The sequence below is a fragment of the Phalacrocorax carbo genome, chromosome 6 (assembly GCF_963921805.1).
Source record: "Phalacrocorax carbo chromosome 6, bPhaCar2.1, whole genome shotgun sequence".
Classification (NCBI taxonomy): Eukaryota; Metazoa; Chordata; class Aves; order Suliformes; family Phalacrocoracidae; genus Phalacrocorax; species Phalacrocorax carbo.
In genome coordinates, this window is record NC_087518.1 from 21049854 (window position 1) to 21068762 (window position 18909).

The 18909-nt window shown below is 59.8% G+C and overlaps 4 protein-coding genes across 4 annotated transcripts in view; all 4 read right to left on the reverse strand.

The window, feature by feature from the left end:
* Positions 1-1193: 1193 nt before the first annotated feature.
* Positions 1194-3566, reverse strand: LOC135314007 (PHD finger protein 7-like). Its single transcript, XM_064455675.1, has 8 exons — positions 3524-3566; positions 3100-3191; positions 2918-3019; positions 2519-2643; positions 2019-2288; positions 1670-1783; positions 1408-1526; positions 1194-1300 (listed from the first exon to the last, which is right to left on the reverse strand). The coding sequence occupies exons 1-8, from the start codon at positions 3564-3566 to the stop codon at positions 1194-1196; spliced, it is 972 nt and encodes a 323-aa protein (XP_064311745.1).
* A 2835-nt stretch (positions 3567-6401) lies between these two features.
* LOC135314008 (PHD finger protein 7-like) lies at positions 6402-9730 on the reverse strand. The gene is made up of 9 exons (XM_064455676.1): positions 9688-9730; positions 9264-9355; positions 9083-9184; positions 8684-8808; positions 8184-8453; positions 7835-7948; positions 7573-7691; positions 6869-7002; positions 6402-6533 (listed from the first exon to the last, which is right to left on the reverse strand). Exons 1-9 carry the CDS (start codon positions 9728-9730, stop codon positions 6402-6404), a joined length of 1131 nt encoding a protein of 376 aa, XP_064311746.1.
* A 3792-nt stretch (positions 9731-13522) lies between these two features.
* LOC135314009 (PHD finger protein 7-like) lies at positions 13523-15894 on the reverse strand. The gene is made up of 8 exons (XM_064455677.1): positions 15852-15894; positions 15428-15519; positions 15247-15348; positions 14848-14972; positions 14348-14617; positions 13999-14112; positions 13737-13855; positions 13523-13629 (listed from the first exon to the last, which is right to left on the reverse strand). Exons 1-8 carry the CDS (start codon positions 15892-15894, stop codon positions 13523-13525), a joined length of 972 nt encoding a protein of 323 aa, XP_064311747.1.
* Positions 15895-18729: 2835 nt separating this feature from the next.
* Positions 18730-18909, reverse strand: part of LOC135314010 (PHD finger protein 7-like) — a 3329-nt gene continuing 3149 nt past the window's right edge. Inside the window, exon 9 of the mRNA XM_064455679.1 lies at positions 18730-18861. Within this exon, the coding sequence (XP_064311749.1) occupies positions 18730-18861 (132 nt within the window). The remainder of the gene's footprint in view (positions 18862-18909) is intronic.

The window sequence follows — 18909 nt, forward strand, 5'->3', positions numbered from 1 at the left end:
CAGTTGGTACAGTAGCAATCGTGTTGGGGAACAGGACCCAGAAGTGGGGAGCGCCCTTAGGCGACTGTATGAACAGAGTCTACGGAAGCTTTTGTGTCACAAATAGGGATGTGACACTGAACTGAACTCTTAAAGAAAAGTAGCTTTGCCACTTTGCCACAATTCTCCCTAACCTAGGCAAGGAGGATAGGAAATTGGTTACAGGCTTGTCCAGAAGGAAACAAAGTTGAAGCGTGTCAAAAGTCGCTGGGACCAGGACAGGTGATTTTGGTGGGCGAGCCATGAGGGCTGCGCCGGGTGGGCAGGGGCAGCACCCATTGCCAGGAGATGGCAGCAGCGGCACCAACTGGGCCATGCAGGCCACACTCCTGGGGACAGGGACAGAGGCCCAGAGACAGAGGGGGTTTGGGGGTGGGTGTGAACTTCCCCCGGGGAAACTGAGCAAGATGTGGTGCCAGCAAGGCACGAAGCAGAGGACCACGGCGCTGGGCAGCCGGCCCAGGCCAGCCCGCAAGGAGGGATGTCTGGGGAAGGTGCTGCCTACACGCAGGGAGAAGAGAACCCTCCGTGCCCAGCCCCTAATGCTGCCCCTCCAGAAAGGGAGAGGAGGAGGAAGCCGACAAACGAGTGTGGGATATCCCAGTGCAGAGACTAACAGCTCTCTTTGTTGTGCGGGGGGCGGGGTGTGGATCAGGGCCAGCACTTGAGGACGGTGCACGGCTGGTCCTGCAGCAGCGTCCAGGCTGGCTGTAGGGAGTTTGGGCCCACCGTTGCAATCGGGAATGGTCTCGCATGCGGTCGGGCCCAGGGATGCTGGAGCAGCTGCTGCCCTCAGCTCTGGGGAACCGCGGGAGGGCCCTGGTGCTGCCTGGCTACCGGTGGTGGGGCTGCTGGTCTCTGGTGCCAGAAGGCCATGGGGCAGCCCCACTGCTGCCTGGCTGGAGGTGCAGCTCTCATCACTCGGTGCTGGCGTGTGACTGCTGTTACAGTGTCTTCTGGGCCGGCGAGGGAGTTTGGGCCCGACGTTGCAATCGGGAATGGTCTCGCGCCCGCTGGGGCCCAGGGTAGCTGGAGCGGCGGCTGCTCTCAGGCACTGGGCAGCCGCAGGAGTGCCCCAATGCCACCTGGCTACCAGTGGTGGGGCTGCTGGTCTCAGGTGCCATGGAGGTGACTGGCTGGAGGTGGTGGGGCCGTTAAGCACCAAGCTGGCACTGGAGGCTGTAAGGGGAAGCTGGAAGGTCAAGGGCACGGCTCCACCAGACCTGGGGCAGGATAGGCCAGTGCGGTGCCTCCAGGCCTCCTGGAGCAGAGAGGCCAGATCTGGCAAGCCCAGCACGGGCAGCTGCTACCAGGCCTTGCCTGGCCCCTGGCCCCAGCCCAGGGGCACCCGCGTGCTTTGCCTCTTACCGGTGCCCAGTCCAGCACAGCCGTCGCACTCCCAGCTGGCCGTGCTGTTCCTCAGGTAGGAGCAGCGTTTGTGAGTGCCCTCAGCAGCGCAGGAGCAGCACAGGAGCAGTTGCCAGGGCCTGAGGAAGCAAACGGGTTCATGGCTGTGAGGACAAAGTGACCGTGGCACAGGATTGCGCGGCAGAGCTCTCGATCTTAGCCCTTCCCCTTTGAGAGACAGAGACCCTGTGCAGAGCCCTGGGGTGCAGCTTTGGCAACTTACCCCTCTTCCTCTGCCTGCTCCCTGCCTGCTGGACAAAGGCACTCACTGGCATCACAGCGTCTGTGCCTCTCATATAATTGCTCATAGGCACCATTGTCTTCCCACGACAGTCCCCTTCTGGTGGAGGAAGGGAAAATTGATGAGCCCCTGCAGCTGGGCAAAAGGCAGGTGCAGGGCGTCCCTGCTCTTCTTTCCCTCCCTGCCGTGTTTCCAAGTCCTCCGTGAAGCTGAAGGCCAGACTCACAGTACAGTGGAGAGCCAGGACTGCTGGGACAGGCCCTGGCATGGCATGGCATGGCACAGTGCTCGCACCCTCCTGCCTTGTGAGCTGGGAATAATAAAAACCAACCTCTTTGGGATTTGGATCCCCATGGTGAGCATTTCCATCAGAAATCGATACTCATTTTGACAATGCGGGCAGCAGAAGCCGTAGAAGCCAGCATGACTGGCATGAACCTGGATGCATCCCCTGTGGAACCAGGCGTGTTTGCACGCTGGGCACACCATGGTGCCGAAGGACTTTCTGTCCCCCACAGGGTCCAGGCAGATGAGGCAGGTGGTGGTCTCCTCCGGAGCCGCCTCCACTGCCTGCTCTGGGCGGTGCTCCCAGCAGAAGGACCTGGGGGAAGAGGAAAGGGATGGGCGAGCTGTGGAGTGCTGGGCCCTACCCCAGTGGGAGCAAGGAGGGGAGAAGAGGCATGAAGGAACCCCAGGCATTGCCCGGCTCTGGCTCTGCATGTGGCCGGCTGCTGGGATCTGCCACTGTGGATTCCTTTCTATCTTGGCTTACAGTGGCAGGCAAGCGACTGAAGGTGAGGAGCCTCCCCCATGCAGCCTGGCTGCCCTTACCTGTAGAGCCCAAAGAACTGGGTGATGCATCCACCCTCCACAGCACAGGGGAGATGGAAGCTGCGGTCGCAGCCCATCTCCCGGCAAGTGATGGTGGCCCCGCTGTCACCACAGACAAAGCAGTCCTGGAAAGAGCACAGCAGCCCCCATCAGCGGCAGCCTCAGGGCCTCCACAGCCCGACCCACACCTCCGGGCAGGGCGCAGGATGCGGCCGCTGCTGGGTCACACCCCGCAGAGCCGCCTGGCGGTCAAGGCTCCTGTGCGGGAGCCTCTGTGGACCTGCTGGGAGCAAGACTTTTGTCCCAGAGCGGCTTGAAGGGATTTCTTTCTTGGGGTCTGGGCTAAGCTCCGGCAAACCTCTCCTGGCACAAATCTCCCTGTTCTTGTCAGGTCCTCACCTTCTGCGCTGCCCGGGCGATTGTGCGTTGAATATCCTCAGGCAGAAATCCCACGAGTCCTACTTCCTTGACCCGTTGCTGAAAAAGCTCGTTGGCAAAATACTGCAGAAGAGAGAAGAGGAGAAATCTTCTGCTGTCTGACTGCCTGTCGGAAAGCTGGAGGGAGCTCCAGAGGAACTCACCAGGCAAAACGCATGGGCACAGACTCCTTGCTTCTCCAGTTTGGGCCCACAGACATCCGGGTCAGCCTCTGCCCGGAGACACAGCATGCATGCTGGAGGGGAGAGAGCAAATGCCAGCGGGAACGAGCACCTGTGCGTGGCCGGGGGAAGTGTCCCTGAGGATTGCTGCCAAGGGCCTGCTCCATCCCTGCCTAGCTGGCTGATGGGCAGGGCTGGAGGCCTTGGAGAGGAAGGGGCCGTTGCAGGCGTGGGGCTCTCAGCGGGTGCCCAGTGCCCAGCCTGGTCCCTGCTTGCTGAGGAAAGGAGGGGCCTTTTCCTGGGGCAGATGGGGAGCTCCTGCCTCCCCCTGCCACCGCTCTTGGCCCCATGCTGACCACCCTGACAACCCCTCTGCCAGGCTGTGCAAGGGATACTTTGCTCTCACCCTGCTCCATGGAGTCGGTGGCCTTCCGCTTCCTTGCGGACATGGCACACATCAACGGTGAGCGTTTGGAGAGTCCTTGTCCCAGCAGCGCTGGGGTGTCTCCTGCAAACGCTCCCCTGCTGGCTCTGAGGCAGAAGCAAGACGCGGGTGAGCTTGCAGCACAGGCCCAGAGCCCCAAGGTGTGGGGCCCCCCTCCTCCCTCAGCAGCCCTGCGCAAGCGCTGTCACTCCCCTACCCTCTCCTCACCTCACCAGGTCACACTGACGCACGGCTGGTGCCCAGCGTTCCTTTATGTGGGCTTGGCCCCGCGGCTTACAGTGGCCGCTGTGACATCAGCACCGCTGGCCTGCGCGCGCCCCCAGTGCGGGCAGGGACGCCCTCGGCCACCTGCCACCCACTGTGAGACGGCCCCCGCCTCACAGGGCTGGGTGTGAAGTGCCAAGGCGGGGGGCCCGAGCCCTCGGCACCCACGTAACCGGGGCGGCTGCTCCTGCAGCATGCTCAGAGTCAAACGCCAGGTCCCCTGGGGCAGCCGTCGCGTACAGCACTGTTGGCCAAACGGTGCTGTTCAGGCAGTGTGACTCCAAGGCTCCGGCCCTGGCCAAGGAAAATCTGTGCTCCTGTCCCCGGCATGGGGAGCGCTGCCAGCAGGTCGCGGAAGGTGATCCTTCCCCTCTGTGCCGCACGGGTAAGGCTGCATCTGCAGTACCACGGCCGGTTCTGGGCTCCCTGGTACCGGGGAGAGAAGTGAGCCTTGAGCCTGGCCTGGGCTCACCCATCCCATCCACTCAGAAGTGGCGGGTGGTCGGGGCACAGCACGGGAGCTCAGCATGGCGCCTAAGCGTCGCAGGTGGCCCAACGTCTTTCTCCTGAAGTCCTTAGTGCTTTGGTGACGTGGTGCCCCTGGAACAAAAAGCCGTGCGGGACCACGAGCTGGGGAGTCATGGCAGAAATGGCCTTTTTCCATGGCAATAAACTGCCTTTCAGAGTCAGTGGGGGCCTTTTTCCCTAGCGCGGTAGGAAGCTGCAAGTGGCTGTGGGGCAGCTTTGGAGGCGGTGGGTGGGAGCATTGATTTGTTGGAGGGCAGAAAGGCTCTACAGAGGGGTCTGCGCAGGCTGGATCGATGGGCCGAGGTTTGTCAAGCGTTGGAACAGGCTGCCCAGGGAAGCGGTTGAGGTGCCATCCCTGGAGGTATTGAAAAGACGTGTAGCCGTGGCACTTAGGGACGTGGTTTAGTGGTGGACTTGGCAGTGTTAGGTTACCAGTTGGACTCAGTGATCTTAAGGGTCTTTTCCAGCCTAAATGATTCTAGTTCCCATTCAATTATTGCTTCATCACCCTTTGATTACCATTTGATTTTTATTCAATCATTGATTAATTACCGTTTGAGCGTTGCTGAAAACCCTTTTTGTTAACCCCACGACAAACGACTTCTCTGAATAATGCACCTGCGACACCAGGATGAAAACCAGACGGTGTCTCAGGCACAACCAGAGTAGGAAAAAAGGAATGCGAAATCCAGTGTTGGAGCATCCACGTCCGAAATGCAACTCAGGGCCGAGACAGAAACCAGAAAGCCCCAGAAGCCCTTCTACAATAGTAGCTGGCTGACACTGCTGAGAGTGACTAGAGGCTTCCCAGGCTGCCTCCTTCAGCTCCTGCTTTTCAAGTGTCCTCAGCCATCCCCTTCTACCAGCCACCTTCCAAGCCAAATTCTGGTGCTCAGCGTTTCCTCCTCCCCAGGCTTTCTGAGATTTTGCTCGGCCTTCTGACGCCAGGGCATTACAGAGCTCCGTTGGCTAGATGCCAAGAGAGGTGAACGGTGCCAGGGAGCAAGCACCTCCGTTCAGAGCGAGGTTGTGCATGACCAGAGCTCTTTGGCCAGCTCCCTTTGAGCCCCATTGCTCAGGAGCGCCTCGGAGCTCACAGCGCAATCCCCCTGAAGAGTGCTGCCTGCTCTGGCCGCGTCTAGAGCTCACACCTTCCCAGTCACAGCACTCAAGACTAGAAGGACAAAGTGCTGCCACCGAGTTCTCTTATGGACCCTCTGCACCTCCATTCCTTCTGCATTGCCTCTTTATTGGCAGAACAGCCCACCAGGGCTCCCAGGTTCCCCTGCCTTCCTCCGAGAGGACAGCCGCTCCCTACTTTAAGGAATCAACTTTCATGCTGCATTAAGGCCTGTCAGGAAGGCACTTCACGCACACACCATGAGACCAGACACACACACCACGAAGAGCAGAGGGTTGTTCAAATCTGTACAGCCACCCCACGGGATTTCCTTTGCGCTTTGGTCACCGTTAGTCTTTGACTCAGCCTTCTAGCTCTCCGCCAGCTTCCGCAGAGCTGTTCGGCAGTCGCTCTGTAACCAAAGCTGTTCTCCTTCTTGCAGTAGAAAGGTACTTGCTGGTCTCCAACAGAAGGGAAATCCTTGCGGATGATTGCCATTTCCAGGCCCCTTGTTACCCTCCCGTAGAGCACATGTGATTTTTTTGCTCTGGAGGGCATACGGTGGGACTCAAGCCCTCAGTAACAGGTACTGCTCTGACTCTGCTGAGCTCTGTGGAGTAAAGTCCTTCCCAGGCGTTTGCGATCTCTCCTAAAAATGACTTCTTGGCTTATACTGCAAGAAGGAAGCCTTCAGTTGGTACAGTAGCAATCGTGTTGGGGAACAGGACCCAGAAGTGGGGAGCGCCCTTAGGCGACTGTATGAACAGAGTCTACGGAAGCTTTTGTGTCACAAATAGGGATGTGACACTGAACTGAACTCTTAAAGAAAAGTAGCTTTGCCACTTTGCCACAATTCTCCCTAACCTAGGCAAGGAGGATAGGAAATTGGTTACAGGCTTGTCCAGAAGGAAACAAAGTTGAAGCGTGTCAAAAGTCGCTGGGACCAGGACAGGTGATTTTGGTGGGCGAGCCATGAGGGCTGCGCCGGGTGGGCAGGGGCAGCACCCATTGCCAGGAGATGGCAGCAGCGGCACCAACTGGGCCGTGCAGGCCACACTCCTGGGGACAGGGACAGAGGCCCAGAGACAGAGGGGGTTTGGGGGTGGGTGTGAACTTCCCCCGGGGAAACTGAGCAAGATGTGGTGCCAGCAAGGCACGAAGCAGAGGGCCACGGCGCTGGGCAGCCGGCCCAGGCCAGCCCGCAAGGAGGGATGTCTGGGGAAGGTGCTGCCTACACGCAGGGAGAAGAGAACCCTCCGTGCCCAGCCCCTAATGCTGCCCCTCCAGAAAGGGAGAGGAGGAGGAAGCCGACAAACGAGTGTGGGATATCCCAGTGCAGAGACTAACAGCTCTCTTTGTTGTGCGGGGGGCGGGGTGTGGATCAGGGCCAGCACTTGAGGACGGTGCACGGCTGGTCCTGCAGCAGCGTCCAGGCTGGCTGTAGGGAGTTTGGGCCCACCGTTGCAATCGGGAATGGTCTCGCATGCGGTCGGGCCCAGGGATGCTGGAGCAGCTGCCGCCCTCAGCTCTGGGGAACCGCGGGAGGGCCCTGGTGCTGCCTGGCTACCGGTGGTGGGGCTGCTGGTCTCTGGTGCCAGAAGGCCATGGGGCAGCCCCACTGCTGCCTGGCTGGAGGTGCAGCTCTCATCACTCGGTGCTGGCGTGTGACTGCTGTTACAGTGTCTTCTGGGCCGGCGAGGGAGTTTGGGCCCGACGTTGCAATCGGGAATGGTCTCGCGCCCGCTGGGGCCCAGGGTAGCTGGAGCGGCGGCTGCTCTCAGGCACTGGGCAGCCGCAGGAGTGCCCCAATGCCACCTGGCTACCAGTGGTGGGGCTGCTGGTCTCAGGTGCCATGGAGGTGACTGGCTGGAGGTGGTGGGGCCGTTAAGCACCAAGCTGGCACTGGAGGCTGTAAGGGGAAGCTGGAAGGTCAAGGGCACGGCTCCACCAGACCTGGGGCAGGATAGGCCAGTGCGGTGCCTCCAGGCCTCCTGGAGCAGAGAGGCCGGATCTGGCAAGCCCAGCACGGGCAGCTGCTACCAGGCCTTGCCTGGCCCCTGGCCCCAGCCCAGGGGCACCCGCATGCTTTGCCTCTTACCGGTGCCCAGTCCAGCACAGCCGTCGCACTCCCAGCTGGCCGTGCTGTTCCTCAGGTAGGAGCAGCGTTTGTGAGTGCCCTCAGCAGCGCAGGAGCAGCACAGGAGCAGTTGCCAGGGCCTGAGGAAGCAAACGGGTTCATGGCTGTGAGGACAAAGTGACCGTGGCACAGGATTGCGCGGCAGAGCTCTCGATCTTAGCCCTTCCCCTTTGAGAGACAGAGACCCTGTGCAGAGCCCTGGGGTGCAGCTTTGGCAACTTACCCCTCTTCCTCTGCCTGCTCCCTGCCTGCTGGACAAAGGCACTCACTGGCATCACAGCGTCTGTGCCTCTCATATAATTGCTCATAGGCACCATTGTCTTCCCACGACAGTCCCCTTCTGGTGGAGGAAGGGAAAATTGATGAGCCCCTGCAGCTGGGCAAAAGGCAGGTGCAGGGCGTCCCTGCTCTTCTTTCCCTCCCTGCCGTGTTTCCAAGTCCTCCGTGAAGCTGAAGGCCAGACTCACAGTACAGTGGAGAGCCAGGACTGCTGGGACAGGCCCTGGCATGGCATGGCATGGCACAGTGCTCGCACCCTCCTGCCTTGTGAGCTGGGAATAATAAAAACCAACCTCTTTGGGATTTGGATCCCCATGGTGAGCATTTCCATCAGAAATCGATACTCATTTTGACAATGCGGGCAGCAGAAGCCGTAGAAGCCAGCATGACTGGCATGAACCTGGATGCATCCCCTGTGGAACCAGGCGTGTTTGCACGCTGGGCACACCATGGTGCCGAAGGACTTTCTGTCCCCCACAGGGTCCAGGCAGATGAGGCAGGTGGTGGTCTCCTCCGGAGCCGCCTCCACTGCCTGCTCTGGGCGGTGCTCCCAGCAGAAGGACCTGGGGGAAGAGGAAAGGGATGGGCGAGCTGTGGAGTGCTGGGCCCTACCCCAGTGGGAGCAAGGAGGGGAGAAGAGGCATGAAGGAACCCCAGGCATTGCCCGGCTCTGGCTCTGCATGTGGCCGGCTGCTGGCATCTGCCACTGTGGATTCCTTTCTATCTTGGCTTACAGTGGCAGGCAAGCGACTGAAGGTGAGGAGCCTCCCCCATGCAGCCTGGCTGCCCTTACCTGTAGAGCCCAAAGAACTGGGTGATGCATCCACCCTCCACAGCACAGGGGAGATGGAAGCTGCGGTCGCAGCCCATCTCCCGGCAAGTGATGGTGGCCCCGCTGTCACCACAGACAAAGCAGTCCTGGAAAGAGCACAGCAGCCCCCATCAGCGGCAGCCTCAGGGCCTCCACAGCCCGACCCACACCTCCGGGCAGGGCGCAGGATGCGGCCGCTGCTGGGTCACACCCCGCAGAGCCGCCTGGCGGTCAAGGCTCCTGTGCGGGAGCCTCTGTGGACCTGCTGGGAGCAAGACTTTTGTCCCAGAGCGGCTTGAAGGGATTTCTTTCTTGGGGTCTGGGCTAAGCTCCGGCAAACCTCTCCTGGCACAAATCTCCCTGTTCTTGTCAGGTCCTCACCTTCTGCGCTGCCCGGGCGATTGTGCGTTGAATATCCTCAGGCAGAAATCCCACGAGTCCTACTTCCTTGACCCGTTGCTGAAAAAGCTCGTTGGCAAAATACTGCAGAAGAGAGAAGAGGAGAAATCTCTGCTGTCTGACTGCCTGTCGGAAAGCTGGAGGGGGCTCCAGAGGAACTCACCAGGCAAAACGCATGGGCACAGACTCCTTGCTTCTCCAGTTTGGGCCCACAGACATCCGGGTCAGCCTCTGCCCGGAGACACAGCATGCATGCTGGAGGGGAGAGAGCAAATGCCAGCGGGAACGAGCACCTGTGCGTGGCCGGGGGAAGTGTCCCTGAGGATTGCTGCCAAGGGCCTGCTCCATCCCTGCCTAGCTGGCTGATGGGCAGGGCTGGAGGCCTTGGAGAGGAAGGGGCCGTTGCGGGCGTGGGGCTCTCAGCGGGTGCCCAGTGCCCAGCCTGGTCCCTGCTTGCTGAGGAAAGGAGGGGCCTTTTCCTGGGGCAGATGGGGAGCTCCTGCCTCCCCCTGCCACCGCTCTTGGCCCCATGCTGACCACCCTGACAACCCCTCTGCCAGGCTGTGCAAGGGATACTTTGCTCTCACCCTGCTCCATGGAGTCGGTGGCCTTCCGCTTCCTTGCGGACATGGCACACATCAACGGTGAGCGTTTGGAGAGTCCTTGTCCCAGCAGCGCTGGGGTGTCTCCTGCAAACGCTCCCCTGCTGGCTCTGAGGCAGAAGCAAGACGCGGGTGAGCTTGCAGCACAGGCCCAGAGCCCCAAGGTGTGGGGCCCCCCTCCTCCCTCGGCAGCCCTGCGCAAGCGCTGTCACTCCCCTACCCTCTCCTCACCTCACCAGGTCACACTGACGCACGGCTGGTGCCCAGCGTTCCTTTATGTGGGCTTGGCCCCGCGGCTTACAGTGGCCGCTGTGACATCAGCACCGCTGGCCTGCGCGCGCCCCCAGTGCGGGCAGGGACGCCCTCGGCCACCTGCCACCCACTGTGAGACGGCCCCCGCCTCACAGGGCTGGGTGTGAAGTGCCAAGGCGGGGGGCCCGAGCCCTCGGCACCCACGTAACCTGGGCGGCTGCTCCTGCAGCATGCTCAGAGTCAAACGCCAGGTCCCCTGGGGCAGCCGTCGCGTACAGCACTGTTGGCCAAACGGTGCTGTTCAGGCAGTGTGACTCCAAGGCTCCGGCCCTGGCCAAGGAAAATCTGTGCTCCTGTCCCCGGCATGGGGAGCGCTGCCAGCAGGCCGCGGAAGGTGATCCTTCCCCTCTGTGCCGCACGGGTAAGGCTGCATCTGCAGTACCACGGCCGGTTCTGGGCTCCCTGGTACTGGGGAGAGAAGTGAGCCTTGAGCCTGGCCTGGGCTCACCCATCCCATCCACTCAGAAGTGGCGGGTGGTCGGGGCACAGCACGGGAGCTCAGCATGGCGCCTAAGCGTCGCAGGTGGCCCAACGTCTTTCTCCTGAAGTCCTTAGTGCTTTGGTGACGTGGTGCCCCTGGAACAAAAAGCCGTGCGGGACCACGAGCTGGGGAGTCATGGCAGAAATGGCCTTTTTCCATGGCAATAAACTGCCTTTCAGAGTCAGTGGGGGCCTTTTTCCCTAGCGCGGTAGGAAGCTGCAAGTGGCTGTGGGGCAGCTTTGGAGGCGGTGGGTGGGAGCATTGATTTGTTGGAGGGCAGAAAGGCTCTACAGAGGGGTCTGGGCAGGCTGGATTGATGGGCCGAGGTTTGTCAAGCGTTGGAACAGGCTGCCCAGGGAAGCGGTTGAGGTGCCATCCCTGGAGGTATTGAAAAGACGTGTAGCCGTGGCACTTAGGGACGTGGTTTAGTGGTGGACTTGGCAGTGTTAGGTTACCAGTTGGACTCAGTGATCTTAAGGGTCTTTTCCAGCCTAAATGATTCTAGTTCCCATTCAATTATTGCTTCATCACCCTTTGATTACCATTTGATTTTTATTCAATCATCGATTAATTACCGTTTGAGCGTTGCTGAAAACCCTTTTTGTTAACCCCACGACAAACGACTTCTCTGAATAATGCACCTGCGACACCAGGACGAAAACCAGACGGTGTCTCAGGCACAACCAGAGTAGGAAAAAAGGAATGCGAAATCCAGTGTTGGAGCATCCACGTCCGAAATGCAACTCAGGGCCGAGACAGAAACCAGAAAGCCCCAGAAGCCCTTCTACAATAGTAGCTGGCTGACACTGCTGAGAGTGACTAGAGGCTTCCCAGGCTGCCTCCTTCAGCTCCTGCTTTTCAAGTGTCCTCAGCCATCCCCTTCTACCAGCCACCTTCCAAGCCAAATTCTGGTGCTCAGCGTTTCCTCCTCCCCAGGCTTTCTGAGATTTTGCTCGGCCTTCTGACGCCAGGGCATTACAGAGCTCCGTTGGCTAGATGCCAAGAGAGGTGAACGGTGCCAGGGAGCAAGCACCTCCGTTCAGAGCGAGGTTGTGCATGACCAGAGCTCTTTGGCCAGCTCCCTTTGAGCCCCATTGCTCAGGAGCGCCTCGGAGCTCACAGCGCAATCCCCCTGAAGAGTGCTGCCTGCTCTGGCCGCGTCTAGAGCTCACACCTTCCCAGTCACAGCACTCAAGACTAGAAGGACAAAGTGCTGCCACCGAGTTCTCTTATGGACCCTCTGCACCTCCATTCCTTCTGCATTGCCTCTTTATTGGCAGAACAGCCCACCAGGGCTCCCAGGTTCCCCTGCCTTCCTCCGAGAGGACAGCCGCTCCCTACTTTAAGGAATCAACTTTCATGCTGCATTAAGGCCTGTCAGGAAGGCACTTCACGCACACACCATGAGACCAGACACACACACCACGAAGAGCAGAGGGTTGTTCAAATCTGTACAGCCACCCCACGGGATTTCCTTTGCGCTTTGGTCACCGTTAGTCTTTGACTCAGCCTTCTAGCTCTCCGCCAGCTTCCGCAGAGCTGTTCGGCAGTCGCTCTGTAACCAAAGCTGTTCTCCTTCTTGCAGTAGAAAGGTACTTGCTGGTCTCCAACAGAAGGGAAATCCTTGCGGATGATTGCCATTTCCAGGCCCCTTGTTACCCTCCCGTAGAGCACATGTGATTTTTTTGCTCTGGAGGGCATACGGCGGGACTCAAGCCCTCAGTAACAGGTACTGCTCTGACTCTGCTGAGCTCTGTGGAGTAAAGTCCTTCCCAGGCGTTTGCGATCTCTCCTAAAAATGACTTCTTGGCTTATACTGCAAGAAGGAAGCCTTCAGTTGGTACAGTAGCAATCGTGTTGGGGAACAGGACCCAGAAGTGGGGAGCGCCCTTTGGCGACTGTATGAACAGAGTCTACGGAAGCTTTTGTGTCACAAATAGGGATGTGACACTGAACTGAACTCTTAAAGAAAAGTAGCTTTGCCACTTTGCCACAATTCTCCCTAACCTAGGCAAGGAGGATAGGAAATTGGTTACAGGCTTGTCCAGAAGGAAACAAAGTTGAAGCGTGTCAAAAGTCGCTGGGACCAGGACAGGTGATTTTGGTGGGCGAGCCATGAGGGCTGCGCCGGGTGGGCAGGGGCAGCACCCATTGCCAGGAGATGGCAGCAGCGGCACCAACTGGGCCGTGCAGGCCACACTCCTGGGGACAGGGACAGAGGCCCAGAGACAGAGGGGGTTTGGGGGTGGGTGTGAACTTCCCCCGGGGAAACTGAGCAAGATGTGGTGCCAGCAAGGCACGAAGCAGAGGGCCACGGCGCTGGGCAGCCGGCCCAGGCCAGCCCGCAAGGAGGGATGTCTGGGGAAGGTGCTGCCTACACGCAGGGAGAAGAGAACCCTCCGTGCCCAGCCCCTAATGCTGCCCCTCCAGAAAGGGAGAGGAGGAGGAAGCCGACAAACGAGTGTGGGATATCCCAGTGCAGAGACTAACAGCTCTCTTTGTTGTGCGGGGGGCGGGGTGTGGATCAGGGCCAGCACTTGAGGACGGTGCACGGCTGGTCCTGCAGCAGCGTCCAGGCTGGCTGTAGGGAGTTTGGGCCCACCGTTGCAATCGGGAATGGTCTCGCATGCGGTCGGGCCCAGGGATGCTGGAGCAGCTGCTGCCCTCAGCTCTGGGGAACCGCGGGAGGGCCCTGGTGCTGCCTGGCTACCGGTGGTGGGGCTGCTGGTCTCTGGTGCCAGAAGGCCATGGGGCAGCCCCACTGCTGCCTGGCTGGAGGTGCAGCTCTCATCACTCGGTGCTGGCGTGTGACTGCTGTTACAGTGTCTTCTGGGCCGGCGAGGGAGTTTGGGCCCGACGTTGCAATCGGGAATGGTCTCGCGCCCGCTGGGGCCCAGGGTAGCTGGAGCGGCGGCTGCTCTCAGGCACTGGGCAGCCGCAGGAGTGCCCCAATGCCACCTGGCTACCAGTGGTGGGGCTGCTGGTCTCAGGTGCCATGGAGGTGACTGGCTGGAGGTGGTGGGGCCGTTAAGCACCAAGCTGGCACTGGAGGCTGTAAGGGGAAGCTGGAAGGTCAAGGGCACGGCTCCACCAGACCTGGGGCAGGATAGGCCAGTGCGGTGCCTCCAGGCCTCCTGGAGCAGAGAGGCCAGATCTGGCAAGCCCAGCACGGGCAGCTGCTACCAGGCCTTGCCTGGCCCCTGGCCCCAGCCCAGGGGCACCCGCGTGCTTTGCCTCTTACCGGTGCCCAGTCCAGCACAGCCGTCGCACTCCCAGCTGGCCGTGCTGTTCCTCAGGTAGGAGCAGCGTTTGTGAGTGCCCTCAGCAGCGCAGGAGCAGCACAGGAGCAGTTGCCAGGGCCTGAGGAAGCAAACGGGTTCATGGCTGTGAGGACAAAGTGACCGTGGCACAGGATTGCGCGGCAGAGCTCTCGATCTTAGCCCTTCCCCTTTGAGAGACAGAGACCCTGTGCAGAGCCCTGGGGTGCAGCTTTGGCAACTTACCCCTCTTCCTCTGCCTGCTCCCTGCCTGCTGGACAAAGGCACTCACTGGCATCACAGCGTCTGTGCCTCTCATATAATTGCTCATAGGCACCATTGTCTTCCCACGACAGTCCCCTTCTGGTGGAGGAAGGGAAAATTGATGAGCCCCTGCAGCTGGGCAAAAGGCAGGTGCAGGGCGTCCCTGCTCTTCTTTCCCTCCCTGCCGTGTTTCCAAGTCCTCCGTGAAGCTGAAGGCCAGACTCACAGTACAGTGGAGAGCCAGGACTGCTGGGACAGGCCCTGGCATGGCATGGCATGGCACAGTGCTCGCACCCTCCTGCCTTGTGAGCTGGGAATAATAAAAACCAACCTCTTTGGGATTTGGATCCCCATGGTGAGCATTTCCATCAGAAATCGATACTCATTTTGACAATGCGGGCAGCAGAAGCCGTAGAAGCCAGCATGACTGGCATGAACCTGGATGCATCCCCTGTGGAACCAGGCGTGTTTGCACGCTGGGCACACCATGGTGCCGAAGGACTTTCTGTCCCCCACAGGGTCCAGGCAGATGAGGCAGGTGGTGGTCTCCTCCGGAGCCGCCTCCACTGCCTGCTCTGGGCGGTGCTCCCAGCAGAAGGACCTGGGGGAAGAGGAAAGGGATGGGCGAGCTGTGGAGTGCTGGGCCCTACCCCAGTGGGAGCAAGGAGGGGAGAAGAGGCATGAAGGAACCCCAGGCATTGCCCGGCTCTGGCTCTGCATGTGGCCGGCTGCTGGGATCTGCCACTGTGGATTCCTTTCTATCTTGGCTTACAGTGGCAGGCAAGCGACTGAAGGTGAGGAGCCTCCCCCATGCAGCCTGGCTGCCCTTACCTGTAGAGCCCAAAGAACTGGGTGATGCATCCACCCTCCACAGCACAGGGGAGATGGAAGCTGCGGTCGCAGCCCATCTCCCGGCAAGTGATGGTGGCCCCGCTGTCACCACAGACAAAGCAGTCCTGGAAAGAGCACAGCAGCCCCCATCAGCGGCAGCCTCAGGGCCTCCACAGCCCGACCCACACCTCCGGGCAGGGCGCAGGATGCGGCCGCTGCTGGGTCACACCCCGCAGAGCCGCCTGGCGGTCAAGGCTCCTGTGCGGGAGCCTCTGTGGACCTGCTGGGAGCAAGACTTTTGTCCCAGAGCGGCTTGAAGGGATTTCTTTCTTGGGGTCTGGGCTAAGCTCCGGCAAACCTCTCCTGGCACAAATCTCCCTGTTCTTGTCAGGTCCTCACCTTCTGCGCTGCCCGGGCGATTGTGCGTTGAATATCCTCAGGCAGAAATCCCACGAGTCCTACTTCCTTGACCCGTTGCTGAAAAAGCTCGTTGGCAAAATACTGCAGAAGAGAGAAGAGGAGAAATCTCTGCTGTCTGACTGCCTGTCGGAAAGCTGGAGGGGGCTCCAGAGGAACTCACCAGGCAAAACGCATGGGCACAGACTCCTTGCTTCTCCAGTTTGGGCCCACAGACATCCGGGTCAGCCTCTGCCCGGAGACACAGCATGCATGCTGGAGGGGAGAGAGCAAATGCCAGCGGGAACGAGCACCTGTGCGTGGCCGGGGGAAGTGTCCCTGAGGATTGCTGCCAAGGGCCTGCTCCATCCCCGCCTAGCTGGCTGATGGGCAGGGCTGGAGGCCTTGGAGAGGAAGGGGCCGTTGCAGGCGTGGGGCTCTCAGCGGGTGCCCAGTGCCCAGCCTGGTCCCTGCTTGCTGAGGAAAGGAGGGGCCTTTTCCTGGGGCAGATGGGGAGCTCCTGCCTCCCCCTGCCACCGCTCTTGGCCCCATGCTGACCACCCTGACAACCCCTCTGCCAGGCTGTGCAAGGGATACTTTGCTCTCACCCTGCTCCATGGAGTCGGTGGCCTTCCGCTTCCTTGTGGACATGGCACACATCAACGGTGAGCGTTTGGAGAGTCCTTGTCCCAGCAGCGCTGGGGTGTCTCCTGCAAACGCTCCCCTGCTGGCTCTGAGGCAGAAGCAAGACGCGGGTGAGCTTGCAGCACAGGCCCAGAGCCCCAAGGTGTGGGGCCCCCCGCCTCCCTCGGCAGCCCTGCGCAAGCGCTGTCACTCCCCTACCCTCTCCTCACCTCACCAGGTCACACTGACGCACGGCTGGTGCCCAGCGTTCCTTTATGTGGGCTTGGCCCCGCGGCTTACAGTGGCCGCTGTGACATCAGCACCGCTGGCCTGCGCGCGCCCCCAGTGCGGGCAGGGACACCCTCGGCCACCTGCCACCCACTGTGAGATGGCCCCCGCCTCACAGGGCTGGGTGTGAAGTGCCAAGGCGGGGGGCCCGAGCCCTCGGCACCCACGTAACCGGGGCGGCTGCTCCTGCAGCATGCTCAGAGTCAAACGCCAGGTCCCCTGGGGCAGCCGTCGCGTACGGCACTGTTGGCCAAACGGTGCTGTTCAGGCAGTGTGACTCCAAGGCTCCGGCCCTGGCCAAGGAAAATCTGTGCTCCTGTCCCCGGCATGGGGAGCGCTGCCAGCAGGTCGCGGAAGGTGATCCTTCCCCTCTGTGCCGCACGGGTAAGGCTGCATCTGCAGTACCACGGCCGGTTCTGGGCTCCCTGGTACCGGGGAGAGAAGTGAGCCTTGAGCCTGGCCTGGGCTCACCCATCCCATCCACTCAGAAGTGGCGGGTGGTCGGGGCACAGCACGGGAGCTCAGCATGGCGCCTAAGCGTCGCAGGTGGCCCAACGTCTTTCTCCTGAAGTCCTTAGTGCTTTGGTGACGTGATGCCCCTGGAACAAAAAGCCGTGCGGGACCACGAGCTGGGGAGTCATGGCAGAAATGGCCTTTTTCCATGGCAATAAACTGCCTTTCAGAGTCGGTGGGGGCCTTTTTCCCTAGCGCGGTAGGAAGCTGCAAGTGGCTGTGGGGCAGCTTTGGAGGCGGTGGGTGGGAGCATTGATTTGTTGGAGGGCAGAAAGGCTCTACAGAGGGGTCTGGGCAGGCTGGATCGATGGGCCGAGGTTTGTCAAGCGTTGGAACAGGCTGCCCAGGGAAGCGGTTGAGGTGCCATCCCTGGAGGTATTGAAAAGACGTGTAGCCGTGGCACTTAGGGACGTGGTTTAGTGGTGGACTTGGCAGTGTTAGGTTACCAGTTGGACTCGGTGATCTTAAGGGTCTTTTCCAGCCTAAATGATTCTAGTTCCCATTCAATTATTGCTTCATCACCCTTTGATTACCATTTGATTTTTATTCAATCATCGATTAATTACCGTTTGAGCGTTGCTGAAAACCCTTTTTGTTAACCCCACGACAAACGACTTCTCTGAATAATGCACCTGCGACACCAGGATGAAAACCAGACGGTGTCTCAGGCACAACCAGAGTAGGAAAAAAGGAATGCGAAATCCAGTGTTGGAGCATCCACGTCCGAAATGCAACTCAGGGCCGAGACAGAAACCAGAAAGCCCCAGAAGCCCTTCTACAATAGTAGCTGGCTGACACTGCTGAGAGTGACTAGAGGCTTCCCAGGCTGCCTCCTTCAGCTCCTGCTTTTCAAGTGTCCTCAGCCATCCCCTTCTACCAGCCACCTTCCAAGCCAAATTCTGGTGCTCAGCGTTTCCTCCTCCCCAGGCTTTCTGAGATTTTGCTCGGCCTTCTGACGCCAGGGCATTACAGAGCTCCGTTGGCTAGATGCCAAGAGAGGTGAACGGTGCCAGGGAGCAAGCACCTCCGTTCAGAGCGAGGTTGTGCATGACCAGAGCTCTTTGGCCAGCTCCCTTTGAGCCCCATTGCTCAGGAGCGCCTCGGAGCTCACAGCGCAATCCCCCTGAAGAGTGCTGCCTGCTCTGGCCGCGTCTAGAGCTCACACCTTCCCAGTCACAGCACTCAAGACTAGAAGGACAAAGTGCTGCCACCGAGTTCTCTTATGGACCCTCTGCACCTCCATTCCTTCTGCATTGCCTCTTTATTGGCAGAACAGCCCACCAGGGCTCCCAGGTTCCCCTGCCTTCCTCCGAGAGGACAGCCGCTCCCTACTTTAAGGAATCAACTTTCATGCTGCATTAAGGCCTGTCAGGAAGGCACTTCACGCACACACCATGAGACCAGACACACACACCACGAAGAGCAGAGGGTTGTTCAAATCTGTACAGCCACCCCACGGGATTTCCTTTGCGCTTTGGTCACCGTTAGTCTTTGACTCAGCCTTCTAGCTCTCCGCCAGCTTCCGCAGAGCTGTTCGGCAGTCGCTCTGTAACCAAAGCTGTTCTCCTTCTTGCAGTAGAAAGGTACTTGCTGGTCTCCAACAGAAGGGAAATCCTTGCGGATGATTGCCATTTCCAGGCCCCTTGTTACCCTCCCGTAGAGCACATGTGATTTTTTTGCTCTGGAGGGCATACGGCGGGACTCAAGCCCTCAGTAACAGGTACTGCTCTGACTCTGCTGAGCTCTGTGGAGTAAAGTCCTTCCCAGGCGTTTGCGATCTCTCCTAAAAATGACTTCTTGGCTTATACTGCAAGAAGGAAGCCTTCAGTTGGTACAGTAGCAATCGTGTTGGGGAACAGGACCCAGAAGTGGGGAGCGCCCTTAGGCGACTGTATGAACAGAGTCTACGGAAGCTTTTGTGTCACAAATAGGGATGTGACACTGAACTGAACTCTTAAAGAAAAGTAGCTTTGCCACTTTGCCACAATTCTCCCTAACCTAGGCAAGGAGGATAGGAAATTGGTTACAGGCTTGTCCAGAAGGAAACAAAGTTGAAGCGTGTCAAAAGTCGCTGGGACCAGGACAGGTGATTTTGGTGGGCGAGCCATGAGGGCTGCGCCGGGTGGGCAGGGGCAGCACCCATTGCCAGGAGATGGCAGCAGCGGCACCAACTGGGCCGTGCAGGCCACACTCCTGGGGACAGGGACAGAGGCCCAGAGACAGAGGGGGTTTGGGGGTGGG